General features: G+C 34.3%; 1 protein-coding gene across 1 annotated transcript in view; it reads right to left on the bottom strand.

Moving 5' to 3' along the window:
- USH2A (usherin) overlaps nucleotides 1-19,600 on the bottom strand; it is an 801,896-nt gene that overhangs the window by 304,939 nt on the left and 477,357 nt on the right. Inside the window, exon 37 of the mRNA XM_050780502.1 lies at nucleotides 9,798-9,977. Within this exon, the coding sequence (XP_050636459.1) occupies nucleotides 9,798-9,977 (180 nt within the window). The remainder of the gene's footprint in view (nucleotides 1-9,797; nucleotides 9,978-19,600) is intronic.

Below are 19,600 nucleotides of genomic sequence, written 5' to 3'. Positions count from 1 at the left end.
TTTTCGAAAGCACACTATTTATTTTATTAAGAATTTAAATACTTTTATTTGTTGAATTCTTTTACTTTATTACTTTCAACGGGTTGATTTTTCCAAGGAAAAGATAGCTGCACATTTGGAAGATATACACAGAAGTAAAACATTATGCACAACTATTCTAAAGATTCATATGAACTGGCTGTAGTATAAATTGCGTAGCTTTTAATATACTGAAGGTAAAGACAAACCATCTGTTTATGTGGTAGAATGTTGTCGTTTCAAAGAATGCTATTCCTCACCATCCTATATCTTCATTGTGGCTTTTACATTATAAAAAGCAGTTAATCTCATCTTTCACTCTACCCACTGAATAAGGTAATATACCACGTTAGCCTATTGTTTATTTCAGCTGCTAACCTACATTTATTTTTTAAATTTCCATTCCTTTGTACTCTTGATTTTTAAGATATCTCATTGCCATCTGCACATTAATATTTCTATTTATATATTTCAAATAAATCAAAGTGAATACAGAGCAGATGAAAAACAGAAAACACACATTGACGGGCTCTATATCTGTACTTGGCAAGCAAACTTTTACATTTTTGAGAAATATTAATTTTCTTTTTAAAAAGTAGCATCTTGACATTGTACTAAGTTGATTTTAAAAGGCATAGACTGAGCCGAGATCGTGCCACTGCACTCCAGCCTGGGCGACAGAGCGAGACTCTGTCTCAAAAAAACAAAAACAAAAACAAACAAACAAACAAAACGCATAGAATATTTTATGATTCTCCGTGCTACAATGCATCAAGAAAGTGCAAGATACAATAGAGTTTGTATTTGCAATTCTTATTTATTAACTCTTTTGCTTTTTGGTCTATACTTGTTTTTTGAGCCAGTTCTAGTTGCCCCTAATTCTCTTAGAGACCCTGCAAAAAATAAAAAAATAACACTCATAGGTGGGAACTGAACAATGAGATCACTTGGACTCGGGAAGGGGAACATCACACACTGGGGCCTACCACGGGGAGTGGGGTGGGGGGAGGGATTGCATTGGGAGTTATACCTGATGTAAATGACGAGTTGATGGGTGCTGACGAGTTGATGGGTGCAGCACACCAACATGGCACAAGTATACATATGTAACAAACCTGCACGTTATGCACATGTACCCTAGAACTTAAAGTATAATAAAAAATAAAAAATATAAAAATAAAGATGCCATTCTCCCCCTGGTTGGTTGAGCACTACCCACAGTTCATTCCTCTAAGGTCTTAAGAAAGAGATTTTGTTTGAAATTTGAAAATAGGAGAGAAAGCTCAGTTCTTTCCTTTAAAAACTGAAGGAGAAAAATATGTTCACTGAGTAAGTTATGCCAAAAATATCAGACTCAGTCCCTAATCAATTGAAGGGATATAATCAATAATTTATTTTCTCTTTTAAGGCAGAGCTATTGTAATGCTTAACCTAAGAGAAGAATTTGGTAACATTGTCCTGCCTCTCCTACTTGGGTAGGCTGCTCTGCGGGTGGATCATTCTGCCACCTTTGAAGCATGTCTTTTTCCTAAATAGTAGACACTTGCTTTACCTAACTATTCTTTTTTTTTTTTTTTTTTTTTTTTTTTTTTTTTTTTTTTTTTTTTTTTTTTAAGACGGAGTTTCGCTCTTATTGCCCAAGCTGGAGTGCAATGGCACAATCTTGGCTCTCCGCAACCTCCGCCTCTTGGGTTCAACAGATTCTCCTACCCCAGCCTCCAGAGTTGTTGGAATTACAGCATGTGCCACCATGCCCGGCTAATTTTTTTTGTATGTTTAGTAGAGACAAGGTTGTCTCTACTAAAAATGTTGGTCAGGCTGGTCTCTAACTCCCGACCTGAGGTGATCCGCCCTCCTAGGCCTTCCAAAGTGCTGGGATTACAGGTGTGAGCAACCGCGGCCGGTGTTACCTGCCTATTCTTATCTGACTTGCTGGATTAATAAAAAATTTACTCTGTATTGCAGAGATGGATAGTTGACTAGTTTTTAGTTCAAGGGCAACATTCTGCAGTCGCAGGTAGAATTATACACTCACCAAGAGTCAGTTGTATTTTTTAAACCTGTGATGTCAATTGTGGTTCTCATTATTATTGTCATTTAATTAAATAATGCTTAAACTGATGAACACTGTTAGCAGAAACTTTTTTCTATGAAAATTTACTGCTTTGAAAAACTTTCAGTGAGGACTTAAGAAAACAATACTGTGAAATTCATGCAGGAAAAATAACTCAAAGACTTAGGAAATTACAAAAACCTGAAAAATTCTGTAATTAGATTCTTCCTTAATTATCCCTAAATTTTTGATCTCCTTTTAAAGGAGTTTTCAAAGTGGAAATCAAACTATGCATTATGGGTGTAGTTTTTGTAGCAAATATGCTGGACTTAGAAATACTAAATTAACACTCCAAGAAAACAACTTGGTCCTATATAACATGGATAAATATATCTATGTGTTCTAAATTAAAGTTACGTTAAATATATATTTAGGTTTTTTAAATGTTCTGTTTTAATCATTATTTTCAATTAAGTGTTCAACCACCAGTCACAATAGGTAAGTTAATTGAAATTGGTGGTTACAGTGGAAACTACTAGAAGGCGGAAAGGGGGAGAAAGCAAAGAACTGAAAAACTGTTGGGTGCTCTGTTCACTACCTGGGCAATAAGATCGATCATACCTGAAACCTCAGCATTATACAATATATCCATGTAACAAGTGTGCACACGTACCCCTAAACATAATATAAAAGTCAGAATTATTTAAAAATAAAAAATAAAATGGTAGGTAAAACAGACAATTAAATACACAAATTTATAAACACGCCTCCAGAGGGTCTTATATTATGCATTTTTACACTGCTATGGTAATCTTAAACAGGACTAAAAATGATTATAGGATGAATTAAACCCTAAATGTTGAATTTAATCCTGGAAAATGTTTATCCAAGTAAAAGATACAGCAATAGCAAAAGATAACTTTCAGGATTATTTTCCAAGTTATCACTGCCACGAAGGGTTCTGGCAATTTATTCAGCAAATATTTTATGCTAGACACTGGAGCTACAAAAGATATACAAAGTACACACAGTTTCTACTCTCACAGCTCAGAGTTACAAGCAGAAATCAGAATACTCAAGCCCTAGATTTGAGAAATAACTAAGATTTTTTTTTTAATCACCTACTTATAAAAGGAGATCAGAATTTTCCCTCCAGTAGGGAGCTACAAACAGTTTAAACAAGAATCTATTGACATACATTTCTTGATCTTTATACTGAAATAAAATGTCAAAATTAACTGTCAAGTAAGGAAAGATTTTTTTTTTTTTTTTTTTTTTTTGAGACTGGAGCCTCGCTCTGTCGCCCAGGCTGGAGTGCAGTGGCGGGATCACGGCTTACTGCAAGCTCCGCCTCCCGGGTTCACGCCATTCTCCTGCCTCAGCCTCCAGAGTAGCTGGGACTACAGGCGCCCGCCACCTCGCCCGGCTAGTTTTTTGTATTTTTTAGTAGAGACGGAAAGATTTTTTTGTATCTTTTTCAGGAAAAATTTAGTAAACTACTTTCTTCATTATTTTTGGTGCTAGTACATCATTATTTCAAAAACAGGACTAATTTAAAAGAAAAAAATATTTTTTTTGCATGTATGTGTGTGTACATATACACACATACATACACGATCTAAAAACCAATCATTTAAACATTTATGGAAGACTGATAAATTATCAGGCTCCAGTAAATCATACATTCCAGCATGCATGCTTTTTGACTTGGGCAAGAAATTTGCTTTGGACAGTTTGAGGCAAGCAAAAGTTTTCAGGGCTTGCACACTGGGGCTTGACTCTTGAAACCCTGAGTTTTCCCCGGGAACTCTAAAAAAGCCCAGTCCAGCTTCCTTAAGCCAGAAGAACCATGCTGACAACTCATACAATCAGGTGAGAAATAATACCGAATGATTGTTTTATGTTGCTAATTTTTGGAGTAGCTTGTTATATAGCAATACTTGAAAGAATATTCCAGCTCTTAAATTCTCAACACAATGGAATTCAGTAGTTCAAGCTCAAAAAAGTTAGTCATTAATATATTATTCCTTTAGTGGTATTACTGGGCAAAAATCATATACTAATATTTTTTAAAGCAAACATTTTATTCAGTTATTCAAAAGCATATTGGCTGAACAACTACTAAACTTTGCTATTTAGTGAAAATTGAAAAAAAGTTTGAATTCCAAGATGTAACTTTTAAATATATGTATTTGAGGACAATTAAGAAAAAGTGAAAAGCTATTAGAATAAAATTTCAAATTACTTGCTTTTGTCTAACATTAACAATGTAAAAAAAGTATTTGTGAATAAAATATACAGATAATAGACATTTTTTAAAAAGTCATAATTATATTCAATAAGGAACTCTTTATAAACACAGAAGAATTTTATTAAGAAAAAATGTGAAATCCCAAGATAAGCAATGAGAGCTTGATGTAAGAAATCATTCACAAATTATGATCTGGAGGTCATGGAAGAGGAGGCTGAAGATATTTCAAAAAGTAAGTCACTTCCCATGCTTCCTGCTTACTTCATCATCTAATATGCATCACAACCACCCCTTAGCAGGGTTATTGGCCTGACCATACGTATGTCAACATGTTAAGGAGTAAGTGTAGGAAAGGAAAGGGATGTAGCAAGATGAAATTATTCTGGTCTCTGCAGTCTATGTGAAAGACAGATTTTTTTTTACTTACTTTTTCTGTAGGGAATTTTCCAGGCCCCCAAAAAGAGTCTTAGTAGGAAAATAGAACAAAGGAGGTAGGAAGCACCAAATGTTTACCAAGACAGGCAATATGCTAAACACATTACATATATTATGTTGTTAAATCCTCCACCTGATGTGGGAATTACCAACCAGCCTCTTTAATGGATGAGCAAACTGAGGCTCAGTTATATTTGCAAATTTGCTCATAGTCACTCAAGCAGTGAGTGAAAGAGGTGGATTTAAATCCATGTTTCTAGGACTACAAAGTCTATGCTTATGCCTCAGTTTTAATTCCTAATGGTTTTCTTTTTTATTTTTTTCTCATTGATATTTTAGGGGGAGAGGTGGGGAGGGGGTTCAGGGAAGGAGAGACAGACGAAAAGACCCTGTAAAACAAATTACTCACAACCATTTTGCCTTTTTCAATTTTTGGTTTTCTAATAACACATTGGGGAAAATAAGTAGGTTTCTCAAGCCTAGTATTTTATACTCTCTGTCGATTATAATAATTCTCATCAATTTAAAAGTACAAATGACAAATTATTTATTATCAGAGGAAAACTGGATTAGGTTCACAAACCAGGGTGGCTCCAAGTTCCTTTCACTGTTACAATAAAGCAGTTCAGAAAAAGATAAACAGAAGAGAATTATTCCTTTTGGAATAATATAAAACTTTCATAAAAAATCTGTTTCCAGCTCGTCAGTATGGAATGTGTCACTAATCATTTTAAACTATGCCCTTTTATGCTTCTTCTGTCTCTTTTAGCTTCCTGAGTAGTTCTTTGATGTAACAAAGACAGTTTCAGACAAGATTTCAGTTCATCTGGAAAAAAAAAGGTTTAAGTCTGGAGGCAAAATGCAGTGTATTTAAAATTTATATACTCTATAATGCCTTTGTTCTGAACTTGAAGATCCTGCAAAACTTCTAAGCTTCTTTGCCTTCCTCCTCTAAGCTCATTTGTTCTTCTTTTGCTTATTATCATGCAACTGCGACTTTAACTGGTGTTTCCATCATTTAACTACATGCAGAGTCATGGCTGACCCTTTCTGATCAATTGCCAATCCATACAGGTTTGACTGATAAAAGAGCCAATTAGATTTAAGCAAATTAAGGGACATCACCAATGTCAACCACTTATTAAACTGAATGCTGAATTCCATGCATACAAAACACTAATGCACTGAGCCCCATTAAGCGTTGAAATCCTAACCCCATTAGTAACTCCAGACCTTGAAGGGGTAAAGGCCATAGGAAAGTTTCATATTTATGGATTAACATTTGGATTCGTTTTTATTTTTTTAATTCCTTTCCTAGAACTCTTGAACCTGTACCATAATGCTATTCAAGAGCTCTGATTAAATATATTCTTTATTTCCAAGAGTACCTTAGTGCCAAATATGAGCATTATGTTATTACAAACAACCTAAAAATAGAGTAATTGTAGAAATACAAAAAACTTGAGTGAGCAGAAGTAGGGAAGGATCTGCTACATAATTAGAAAAAAGAGAGACGCTCCTCCTGTTGTCCAAATAATATTTAAACTGAAGTTTTCAAATAAAAAATGTGTATTAATTGGGATTTGCCACTGTTCATCTATGTGCCAAATTATTAGTAGCACCATCTTCTTGCTTTAATTTCTGTCTTCAAATAACTTGTGTTTATCATATTCTTAATTATATATTTTTTCTCATCAGAAAAATAGAGGTAGGACTGGCAAATAAGATGTGTCCTAACCATCAATTAAGAGATGATGTATCCTGGTAAAATTCTTTGGAGTATGACCCTTTCGCCTCTCCTTTCCAAATTCCTACCTAAACTAAGGGTTGTTTATTCTATGCTCACCTGAGAAAAGTAACCACTATAGGGAAGAATAAAAGAGTGATGAGTTGGTGTAACATGAGAATATTTCTTACCTCCAATACACTCACCCTCCTTATAGTTTGAGCTCCCAATTTTATCTACATAACCAGAGCATTCCTACATTGGACAATGGTGTAGACAGAAAGTCACATTTTCACAGCTGGCTAAAATACAAGGTTGCTCAGGTTGGGATGAGGCCTGGCGGGCTTGAGCAATGATAAGCTTAAAATTTTAAACTAGTAGTTAAGCAATCTTGACTAATTTATTCATTCAGCAATTATTCATTATGCACCTACCATGTGTCAGGTTTAGTCTAGGCACTGAAGATAAAAATGTGAGTAAGAAACAGTTCCTACTCTATAGAATCTTATAACCAGTGATTGTGACAGATTAAACAGGCAATTTGAGTATAACGTAACTGTTGTCTGGGATACAGAAAGGTCCTATCTCAGCCTCTGCTGGCAAAAGATGACTTTCTGATGGAACAATTTCTAGGTTCGAGCCTAAAAAATGAGAAGGATTTGGCCAGATTAAATGGGTAAATGGGATTTTCCAGGTCAGATTTGATAGCATATATTTGGTGAAGTAAAAAAGAGCATTTTGTTTTGCCCAATTATTTTATTATTATGTTTTAAAACTATGCAAAAGAAGCATAGCTAAGGATATTATCATTACAAATCTTTCATTATCCAGCATTGAAAGATACTAGGATTTCAACATCACCATAAAAGAGATCTAATATTGAAATCAAGGAATTGGCAATAATGATAGCTATCCAAATATAATGGAAAAGTAAATAGCATATAGAACCTATTCTGCCCATAAGTTGGTTCGCCTCTGCATATTGGTTCATTTATTATTCATTTCAGAATGAAACACAGTTCACTGGACAAAGGCATGGAAGATTTCTTTAATAACTCTCAGTACTAATTTAATTCTACTTAAACACACATATTCTAGTGAATGCCACATGCTTTTCAGCATGATTTTTATGTGTAAATCAGGATAATATGTTTTCAGATCATTAAGTAAAAGGAAGCATGAACTAAAACCTATTTAATCAATGAGGTATCACCTTTAAACTGCCACAAGGTCATAAAAAAGATAATTTTAATGCTATAAGTTTCCTAATTGTAATCAACAACAATTTAATGAAAAAAGAAAGTATGTCCTAATGGCCATAATAAACTTTAGCGAATCACTGTGTGTCTTTGAAGACATCTGCTTCCTCTTTGGTGAAGGACTGACTCCCAAATTCTAGATTTTTGAATACATAAAGTGAAGGATTGCATCAGGCCCAGAGAGTGTGGGCCTGCAGTGCATTATGGTAATGACACAGATAAGCATCCACAGAGCGAAGATGAAGATCAGCCTCAGTTAACAGTTTACTCAGTTTGACAGCACCACTATAAAACAATATTTTAGTTTCTTCCTGTTTGCATAATATTAACCCTTTTACTGACAGGTATATTCATATAACGCATATTCAGTTAGCAGTAGGAGCTTGCTATTTTTAATTGAATCATGATATATGTATACATAACAAATTATTAGACCATACATTCCTCAACACATAAACAATTAATTAAATTTGCCCTGTTTTATGAATATGATTATAAATTACTGTAAATCACAAACTGTTTAAATCCATATAAATATCATAAAATAAACATGCTTATTAAATATTGTATATATCCTGTAGAAAAGGTATGACTATATAACTTAAAAATCTCCATTATGGCACTGATTACTCTTTAATTTCTAAATCTGAATAAAGGATATTATATACTAGGGTTTAGAGTCATCACAGTTTTCTATCCTTCGTAGCATGTGTATTGAAGTGAAAAATGAAGATATGAACACCTAAGGTTTATTTTATCTTAGGGAGTTTGTTTTATTTTGTGTTCCAGTCTCAATTTTTAAATAAATATATCTAAATTCAATTCCCTTTTAAAATTATTTTCTTAATAAATATGATACTAACCTGAGTTGATCAGCCTCAAAAGTTTCTTTTATGCATTCTTTTCTTAAGTAATGTAGCTTCTGACATGTAGAGTTTCAACTGTTTTAGTAAACATCAATTCATTAATTTTAATAATGGTATAAAAGGTAGATAATAGTGAGTGATTTTATGATACAACAGGTAATGAATCTTTTTTGCAGGGGAGTGGTTCCATACAACCTGAAGATTTCCTTTATTTTTCTCCAGTGATAAGGCATTTTCTGTTCTTACACTCTTCATAACTGGAAGTGGGGTTAACCTGCCCTTCAGATTGCTGATATAAGATTGTGACATTCTCCCTTAGTCCAGAATACACTCATTCCTGGGAGATGAGCTACAGGGCAGACACTGGATATCCTGCGGTCCTTTGCTTTCAGGATTTTCAGAAAACATACATTCTTTAGCACTCAATGGAGAATCATGCTCTTAACATTTTTAGGCATGCTTTCTGTTCAAGGGCCATCCATGTCAACCCTAGAGGGGTTTTCCTCAATGTGATTATTTCCCACAACGAGTTAAAACATGGTGAAGCTGATGGCACATCAAAATAATGGCAATTGTGAATAGGTTGATTTTTATAGAAATATTTAAAATAAAAATATCCAGACTGTATCACATTTCACACATGAATGTGGCCCTGCTGAATTGTAATTATTAGGATCAGGAATTTAAAGGTGTTTTTCAGTAATGCAAATGGAAATTTCCTATTCTATCGTCTACACCCTGCCTTTTTTTTGCCAAATGAAGTACTTGAAGTATACAATTGAACTAGTTATTTAGAACACCAGGAATGAAAACCATCTGCAGTAGAAAATGGAAACTCAAATTGCAAATATAAATTTTGGCTTTAAGTAAAGTCTTGAACAAAAACATTTCCCAATTTTCTTAACATGCAGAAATCCAGAGAGATATGTGTGTGTATGTATGGTATGTAGGCACACATACACACACAGTGTGAGATGGATGAAAGCAGTCTCAGCAAAACAGTGAAAGACCGTCAATTAAAGAATCTGAATACACAAAGCGAAACAACAACAATCAAAAGAACCAGAAATATAATTGAGCCTCTAAGTTATAAAATAAAATACCTGTAAAAACAAACAAGATATTCAATGGTCACTTAATTCTAGGGCATTTATATAAAATTCGATAGCCAACATTTGCATAGACTTACCTCCTGGAGGCATTGCAATTGTTATAGGATCAGTTATCAAGCTTCCCTGGCTATTTGAAATATTCACTTGTATGGTATAGTTGGTAAAAGGAACCAGCCCATCCATGAGCACCCAAAGGTTTGTCTCTTCTCCACTGTACATGACTTTTGTGACATTCAGAAGGGTGTAATTATTACCTACTGATTAAAAAAGAAAATTATTAAAATAAATACATATTTAAGAATTCTTTCCTGATATTATTTGAGTATTTTTTTGAGTTTCTAAATATACTGTACCAAATAGGTCTGTAACTTTACGACTCTAAGAGGCATTACACGTGCTTCTATCAATGCACACATTTGGATTTTATTATCTTGTGAACAAAAGTGTTATCTGGGTTGACCTGGCCAATTCATTCATCACAGCAATCAAAATATTTGAGGAATATTCTTAGATAACTGTAGGATAAAGCCATATCACAAGTATCAAGCATATAAGTAAAAATATTGCACAAATGTAGAAATTGATTACTTGATGAGTTGTTTATACTTTTTTGAGTTTTCTTTTTCCAGTAAAAATCCCTGAATTTTTTTGGATATGCAGACAGGAAGAAATAATACATTATTCCTCAAATAGAATGGTTCTGGATACACGTACTATACTCAGACATATGAGTCAGATATTGTATATATCACAAACTGAGGTATTTTCTGTTCACTTTGCTTGAAATGTGGGTGGATTTCTTTCTATCTAATACCTCTTTAAATTAGAATTAGTCAGAATATCCTGAAAAGCAACTGGGTATGGGAGGTACTATATGTCCACTTTGACCAGAAGATCTAATATTTTTAGCTTTATGAGAAAATGCAGAAGCTGCCTAGCTATATAAAAGAGTCACTCTCTATATGTCCTCACCCTGCTCCCACCACCACTCTCCTTCCAAAGCTTTAGCAAATCCATTCTTAAATCTCATCAGTCCACAATGCAGGAAAATATTGCTGCCTAATAACAGTGTTTTATCTCTCTCTTACACCATTAGGTTAAATTTCAGGTTAAGAGTCAGAAATTAGGGTTAAAATAAGAAAAGGGCTACAAATGAAAATTGTAACACTTTTCTATATTAGATGCTTTCCTGAAAAATTTATGATACGATATTTTAAAATATTGCTTAATTTTTGTCAATTTTAGAAATGATACAATAACTCTTAAAAAACAGAAAAATGAATGATTAAGAGTACCACCCAGGCAAGGCAACATAGCAAGACCTCATCTCTAAAAAACAAAAAAAAAGTTAAAAATAAAAAATTATCTAGTCGCAGTGGTATGACCCTGTAGTTTTAGCTACTCAGGAGATTGAGGTGGAAGAATCACTCGAACCCACAAATTTGAGATTACAATGAACTACAATTGTGTCACTGCACTCCAGCCTGGGTGACAGAGTGAGATTTTTTCTTTAAAAGAGCACCAATATTTACTTCAAATAACCTTCTTCCTATATAACATCACTTTTTATTATATGTACATTTAATCTTTCACATACAATTTCTGCAGATATAGAGAAATGAATTAAAAAAGCACATGATATTGAGCTTCAAAGGGAAGAACAAGCATACTCGCAAGATCTCCAGATACTGATATAATCTTTATTGAACAAATGCTTAAAAAGTAAAAGATGGCATCATACTAAAAGTGATCTTGCATCGTATAGTATACAAAATGCAATGTTTATAATATTTACAAAAACATTATATTTTAACACAGTTTAGTAGCAAAGTATAGTGCAAAGGAAAGAACATAAATTTGGTTGTCAGAAAGTCCTGCATTTGAACATGTTCTTGTATTCTTTAGTAATGTGCTCTTTGCTAATTTATTTAATATCTCTGAATATCTGGTCCTTCAACTGTGAACTGGGAATGATAATACAGTATTTACATTGCAGTGCTATTGTGAAAATCAAGTAAGATGATTTCTTTATCATATCCAGCACATATCAGTTGCTCATAAACAGCAGCTAGGAATGATGTTATTGTTTTTGTTGTAATCCATACAATTGATACATTCTAGCCATTTAGAACTAGCAAGTGATTAAGAATTTTATACCCTGTATTTCATTTTCTCAGTAGCAATTGCCTACCTATTCTCTACCCCTTCCAACCTAACAATGTATTATTAATCAAAATTCTAAGGTTTTTCAATGAACAAAGCAGCACTAATCTCATCCCCTACCAATGTGCCACTGTCCCATCAGATTATATTTCAAACTGAAATTAATGAAGATCAAATCATGCAAAAGAGATTCTGATATCTGGTTATTACTTGACTATTTTCTTGAAATGTGGGTAGGTCCAACACATTTTAAAAACATACAAAAAGTTATTTAAAAAGATACTTATAACAATTTGGGGATGGAGGAAGTCACCGGAAAATCTGTTACAAAATACTCAGGAGTTTTTTCCATGAGCAGAAGAGAGCCCTAGTGGCATAATATAATTTATTACTCTGGACCCAAAATTGGCACGTCCAAAGAAGTAGTTTATTTCAAAAGAAATAAACAGTGCTTGTGGGCTAAAACATGACAATGATAATTTCTACTCACTTTCAGTAAAAGCAGATAAAGACATATTCATAGCTTAAAGAGTGATTTCAAGGTCCTAAAATGGAAGTAGATAATGCACTCCTTTATATGTGTAATACATATTAGCAAGACGTTATAAAACCTACAAAGCAGCCTTTGATAATTTCATTATGCACTAAAAAGACATTTCCAATTTATGCCATTTTAGCTTTCATAGGTTCTTTACAACTAGTCAACTTGCTTCTACTGAGGATTATTGAGCTCCAACTGCATGCAAGGAGAAGGCTTTGCTAGGCACTGACGAGAACATGCCCCAAGTACATAAGACATAATTCCTGCTCTCAAGAAACCTGGTTAAGATTAAATGTGAACATCCTAACCATTGCCTAAGATCAATTACATGGTCAGGATGGGAAGATCTCCTGTCCCCGTAATATTGAGCTCCTTGGAAGTATTTCTGCTGTCATTAACATGCTCAATTGTAAACTTTCAAAAAGGTCAGCTTGTCCTATAGACTCAAGCAGATATTCAATTGACTCTCAAGTAGTATAACCGTGCAGGTCTTATAAAAGAATGAAATTTGTAAAGCAACAATGGAAATTCTAAAATTGAGCTATGTGAATATAATTTTACAAATTTTCAGCCAGGGACAAATACAAAATATATAAGTAAATGTGTATGATTATAATGTTGGTGAAGTTTTCTCCATTGCATTTTGCTTGTTTGTTTTTGAAGGAAATTTTGAGTTGTAAAACAAACAAAAAAACAAACACTATTTCTTGCTTTGAAAATGGCATGGCAGGGAGAAATATATAAGTGCACTTTATTCTAAGCTTCCTAGATAACAACATTAATACATGGTAATTATATAATTAGTTGTAACATTAAGTTCTAGTTATAGAACAATGAATACTCAGTAATTATAAGAAGTATATAATTACTCAATAATTATGAGAAGCATGCAATTACATAACCATTTTGCTCAGCTCAAAAAAGAACTTGTACATCTCCAGGAACCATGCAGCTGAGTGAGTCTAATGTTCTCTCACCCCTACAAACATACAGTTCAATTCACAGACCTAGAGTAGCTGACAGGATTTCAGCCCTCAATGAAGCTCAAAAATGTCCAGATTCAAAACCAAAGCAGGATCCACAGATTTTAGTTCTTCCTCCATTTCATTCTCACTGTCTTTCCTTTCTTCCTTTGAACTTTAGGAATCTAGGCTCCTCAATATTGGGGGGGGAGGGGTAGATTTTTAAAATGCATGTCCTCAGATTCCTGCTCTTTAGATGGTTGTGCTTTGCCACTTTTCACTGCATAAACTGGGCTTTCAGTGGACTGGAAAGCCTCGTTGGTTCAGCCTCAAAAATCAAGCTTGAAATTGTGAAAGTGATAAGCATGTCCTATCGCAGGTGACCATTCCTGTCTGGTAGGCCCTCCAATCTGACCCTATATGTGAGTATAAGTGGATGGTGCAAGACCTTTTAAGCTTCTGTGTTCTGGAACAACGACTCCCCACTGCCTGCCTCACCTCCACCCAAGCATTGTGATTTGAAGTTGAGTTGCCCTCCTCCACCCTCTGTGGCTTGGTCTGAGCTATAGGGCTTTAACTGGGGATCTCACTTAGCTCTTTGCAAAATGAGGTTACCAATACCACTGTTCCAGGCACAACCTACATCAAAATCATGTGCGGGTACCTCATAAACATTTGTATATCTGAATTCTACCCCAGGCCTACTGGATGAGCACTGGAGCATAGGGTGCTGGGATCCTGGATGATTCTTCTAGAGTCCAGACTCTAGCTTTGGACTATAATATATTTACTCTATTAGTGAAATAAATGTAAAGCTGAGGTTTAAAACAGATGTCTCCTTATAGACTACAAAATCCAATGAAGCTGTTCTATAAGAAAATTTAAAATGTGCATAAAAACAATTTTAAAAATCAGTAGTCATTATTGCACAATTAAGAACAGTAACATCAGGGTTTCTGATTTAAGTATTATACCTCTTTGTCACTATCTTCCACTGAAGATGCAGAGGAAGAAAAGATTTTTTGTGTATTGACCAACATCACACATCATAAAGATAAAATAAGTTTTGTATAGATCATGTAGAATTTCTAAATAAACTCCTAACTGCTCTTTCAGTCTATCCCACATTCTAAAGGGTCTTGAAAGAGGTTAATCCATTCAGTCCTATTTTATTTCAAAGAAAAGTGTTACATGAAAAAATAGACCAAATAAACCTCATATGAACAACAGATTTTACTTATAAAAAAACCTTTTCTTTAGTCTCAAATACAAAGTCTTAACTGAAAAGTTAACAATATTAATGCCCCTTTTCTAAGATGAAAATCTTATTTTCAATGTTCTTTTTTGTTGAATAGTAGAAAATCTTCTATGCAATTATTTTTTAAGGAAAAAAAAGCATAAATGGATATTTTCACATGTATGACTCAGGGATGCGTAAATGATTGCTGTCCCGAGGATACCATCCTATGGGGTTCTCTAGATTGAAATAACATAAATGGGTATCCTTTCCTATTCTTGTTATAATCATTGTCACAATAATTTTAATGCACCATATATTCCATAATTTTTTTTTCCTGTGTGCTGTACTGCTCTGACCTTTTCAATATTCTATAATTTGACTGGCTGGCCGTTTCAGTTCTCTCCTTTTTACAGCCTTATTAACTTGTGGGAAAGAGGTGACATGAACAACCAATCAGAATACATAATATTGCAAAGGTCAGTGTAGTCCTGTACAGTATCATCACACATGCAATACTGTATGCCAGGCATTAACATCCTGATATCTTATTCATGTGACAAAGATTGTAACAAGAACAGAAAATGGCACAACATGAATCCATTCTCATGACAAAGATTATAATGAGAAATGACAGCGAACAAACCAAACTGATTCTTGTTACCTTGTGAGAATTTTATATGTCACGCCTGGTCCTGCTTTAAGTTAGTCTTTTTCTGAATCCAATTACATCTTAGGGTAGAAAAAGTATTAACTAATTTTTCCCACTTCTTGCTGTACAAAGAAATACTATGTTTTTCTGGTATTGAGGTCTAAATTTTAGAGTTGTTTAGTTCCATCTCAGTATCACAAAATTCTGCCAATACCAAAATCAGAAGACATAGAGTTATGACCAAGGTAAACTGGCAAAATCAGCCTTTACTGTGAGCCAAGAATTTCAGGTCACTCTAGATAGCCTGTATTAATATTTAAGTTACAGTTATTTATTCCTTCCAAAAATATTATTCTAAATTATTTTAACCAAAAAGCAAGCGTTTCTTCCAAATTCCATTTTTCTGATAGATCTCATGTTGTTAGGAAGCTGAAAGGTGCTGAGTGTTTGTTTATTTTGTAATTAATATATGGTGAAAGAAATCTATTCTTGGCCCTACGTTTTTGACAATGTATAAAATATTTATAGACATATGCCCACAAAGCTGTCTTCTTCACAGAACATTTGAAAGAGAAAGAAATAAATAGCCTATGAACCACTAAGACCTCCTGAGGACGGTGCTCGATTAATGCATCATATTTCTTACATTACTGTAATTACTGTAATAGTGATTTTAATTAGTTGTCATCTAGTCAAAGCTGTACTTCTTTGACTCCTCTTTAAATTGGTCATTCTTCTAGTATGACAATTGTAGTGCAGGGAATAAATGCATGCAACATTTTATCAACTCACCAAAAGATGCTTCAGACACATTTGCCCTGGTTGTGCCCATACAAGAGCAACGACAGCTCTATAGATATCTAGAATCTTTGTGTTTTGTTCTGTTGTTCTTTTTTTTAATGTGCAGGCACAATTACTGTTCTAAATATTGCAAATTATTTTTTAAAGTTTGTTGAAGCATGTTTTATTTTTTCCCATCAAGCTTTCTCTATGTATCACAGTCAGATTTTCCTAAATGGATCTCATTTTATGAACATCAGAAAGGAATTACAATGCATGAAGGATAGACAAAAATCTCTGTACCTTATGCTTAATATTTCTGTAATCCTAAAACTGCTCTAAAAATAGTCATAAAAATTAAAGAAATATATATGTATATACGCATGTATAGTACACATTTTATATATAAAGTTCACTATATGATATATAAAATTCAGTATAGTTCACTGTATATATGTATATAAACACACACAGAAAGAGAGAGTAAATTCAGAGATGTACTGTGACTATCGTAAATTGTAGAAGTATGGTTTATTTTCATTAACCAAGTTATGCTCTGATATGTCAGAGTTTTTTTCCCACTTTGACTTATTATTTGCCATTTGAGGAAACTTTTTTCCAACTGAATAAACTGATGCCTTATCTCAATCAGCTAAGAGTTACTTGAACAAATATACTCCCAGAGAAAGTGGTTCCCAGCTTCCACACCAAACACTGGACATGAACACAACTATTTTATCACCAAAATGTGTTTCCTTCTAAACACTTTGGTAGAGCCTTACTAACCATGCTGAACATGCTAAGCCTATGGTGCTACTAGGATCAGACGAGTAATTTGACAACCATTATTGATCCCAGACAAAGCCTATGGTCCATTCTTTGTTTAATGACATGTTTAACAATTTCTTCTAATTACTGGAATATATATACTTGAGATGGTTACTCTGTAAAAGAAGAGCAACGATTTGGGGGTCTGGATGAGAATGATACCATGTTTTGCTGTTGAGTTCCACCTGTTTCATATGCTACAGTCACACAGTCAGGTGTTCCTGTGTTAGTTGTATATCGATGTATCATGGTATTACCACAAACTTAGCAACATACATTTATAATCTCATAGTTTCTGTGAGTCAGGAGTCTGGCACAGCTAACTGGGTCCTGTGCTCAGGGTCTCAAAAGACTGCAGTCAAGGTGTTGGCCAGGACTGAAGTCCCAACTGAAGGCTCCAATGAGGAAGGATCTCTCTCAAGCTCAGGTGGTTGTTGGTAGCTTTCAATTTGTTGTAGGCTGTCGATACTGAGGGTCTCAGTTTTTTTCCGGCTATTGGCTCAAGGCTGCCCTCAGTTACTAGTTTTGAGTTGCTTGGAGTTCACCCTCATTCCTTCCCATATGGGTCTCCCAGCATGACCAGTTACTGTATCAAAAAGAGGGAGTCTCCTAGCAAGATAGGTTACAATCTTACCGAGGTGGCATGCTATCACCTTTGTTATGTTCTACTGGTGAGAAGCAAGTCACAGGTTTTGAAGATACCCAAGGGAAGGAGAGTAAACAAGGACATGAACACTAGGAGGTGGGGAAAGTCAGAAGCCGCCTTACAGTCTCCGAGTTAGTCTCTGAACTGTATATATGAATCACCTTGCTGGAAAGAGATTTTGGACAAATTGTGAACTTTCACAGCTTCTAAATTAAGTGGTACCACACAACTGTCTTTCCAAAATACGTGACAGAATGGAAACAAGCTATGAAAACAGTAACATTAACAATTTTAGTTGAAAATTCTCCAGGTACAAATGTATAAAGGAAAATGAAAAAAATGACTGACATGAAATTGAAACCTAAAAGAAGAAAGATATGGTAAATTCTTTCTTAGTATAGCACAACTCCTACCTTTGTTCCCAGAGGAAGGAGTATAAGCCAAATAAATCCTCTCCAATGTGTAGAGAAATGAAATGAGTGAAGTCTGCAGAGATAGGAAGAGAAATCAGGGCTGGCCATTCTGCCAAGCCCTGTGCTAAGTTGGGGGAAGAAGCTGGTGTTCCCAAGATTGGGAGATGCATGTGAATAAATGCAGCAAGTGCTGCCACAAAAGCCATATAATAGGATCTCAGAGGAGACAAAATCTGGAGTCCCCAGAATTCTGCCCAGAGCATCTTTGCACTCTCTAGCAACACCTAGTGCTCAAAGTTTAGGTCAAAAGAAGACTGACTAGCACCAGAAGGGAAAGGAAGTAGACCAAGCTCAGAACCAGAGCAAAATCTGGACATAACTGCCCATACAAGGCATAAGCAAGATGAGGTTGAAGAAAAAAATGTATAAAGAGTATTTTACATACAACTAAAGAGAAAGAAAGGATTCTAACATCAAAAGACAAAATAACCATGCAGTTTGGGGAAAAATGATATATATTCCCTATAAGATGATAAAATGATACTGCAGAGACAGAGAAACAATCTGGAAATTTAAAAATGCATTAAGTATTTAATAAATAAGTTAGAAAAAGCCAGGAACAGAATAGATAGAGCTAAGATCTAAATCAATGGTATGATGAAAAGCCTTGAGAGACTCGTAATTCATGTACAAGAAAAAAGATCAAGAAATTACAACAATCAGGGAGACGATAATAGGTATGTAGAAATAAATGATTAGAAATATAACTTAATTTTCTTTGTTTTTGTAAATGAAAGGACAGCTGAAGTTCATGTGGTAAGACCACGATATTGCCAGTCAGTTGCACTGCTTTCACCTAAGGACTACAGAGCTTGATCCAGTGAAACAATGGCTCACAGTCAACTAAGGATTATTCAAGATGCCTCTAAAATTGTTGAGAATCCAGAAGCAGAGTGATAATTTTCAAGGCAGCTGAATGGTGATGGTGCCGGTGGGGGTGTCCTAAGAAGGCACAAGCTTGTCTGGGCCATGTTATTTGTGGTTCTGCACAAATCTGACTCCCCAGCTTTCCTGATAACTTTTTGAACTGTTGAATTCCTTTAATATAATTCATCTCTGCCTGAATTAACCAAATTTGTTTCTGTCGTTTGCTATCAAGAAATCCCCCATGAATTGAGAAAGCTCTAAAATAATGTTCACTTTTTGTTAACATTGGTTATTTATGGGTAGTAGGATTTTAGTGGATGTTGTTTTCTGTATTACACGGATTTTTAGATTAGCATTCATAATTGTTGCAAAATCAAATGAATCATGAAAGGATTGAAATATCCAAGGAAAATATGTAAATTGTATCTTAATTTATAAACAAGTTATAATAAAACAGAGACCCAGAAACCACAAGTCTACAAGCCAAATTTGGCCAGCTGCCTATTTTTGGAAATAAAGGTTTATTAGAACAAAAGTAATTATCTTTCTAGGAATTTTCATGGTATAACTGCAGAATTGAGTAATTATGGCAGAGAATAAATTGCCTGCAAAGTCTAAAGTGTTTACTTTCTGTCCCTTTATAGAAAATATTTGCCAACCTCTGAATTAAACAATTAAAGAAGCTAACTTTTAAGAAATATTCTGCCTTCTTGAATAAAGGGAGTAATTTC

The sequence above is a fragment of the Macaca thibetana genome, chromosome 1 (assembly GCF_024542745.1).
Source record: "Macaca thibetana thibetana isolate TM-01 chromosome 1, ASM2454274v1, whole genome shotgun sequence".
NCBI classification, from domain to species: domain Eukaryota; kingdom Metazoa; phylum Chordata; class Mammalia; order Primates; family Cercopithecidae; genus Macaca; species Macaca thibetana.
The sequence above is the reverse complement of the archived record's forward strand: the minus strand, read 5'-3'. Positions and strand labels throughout refer to the sequence as shown.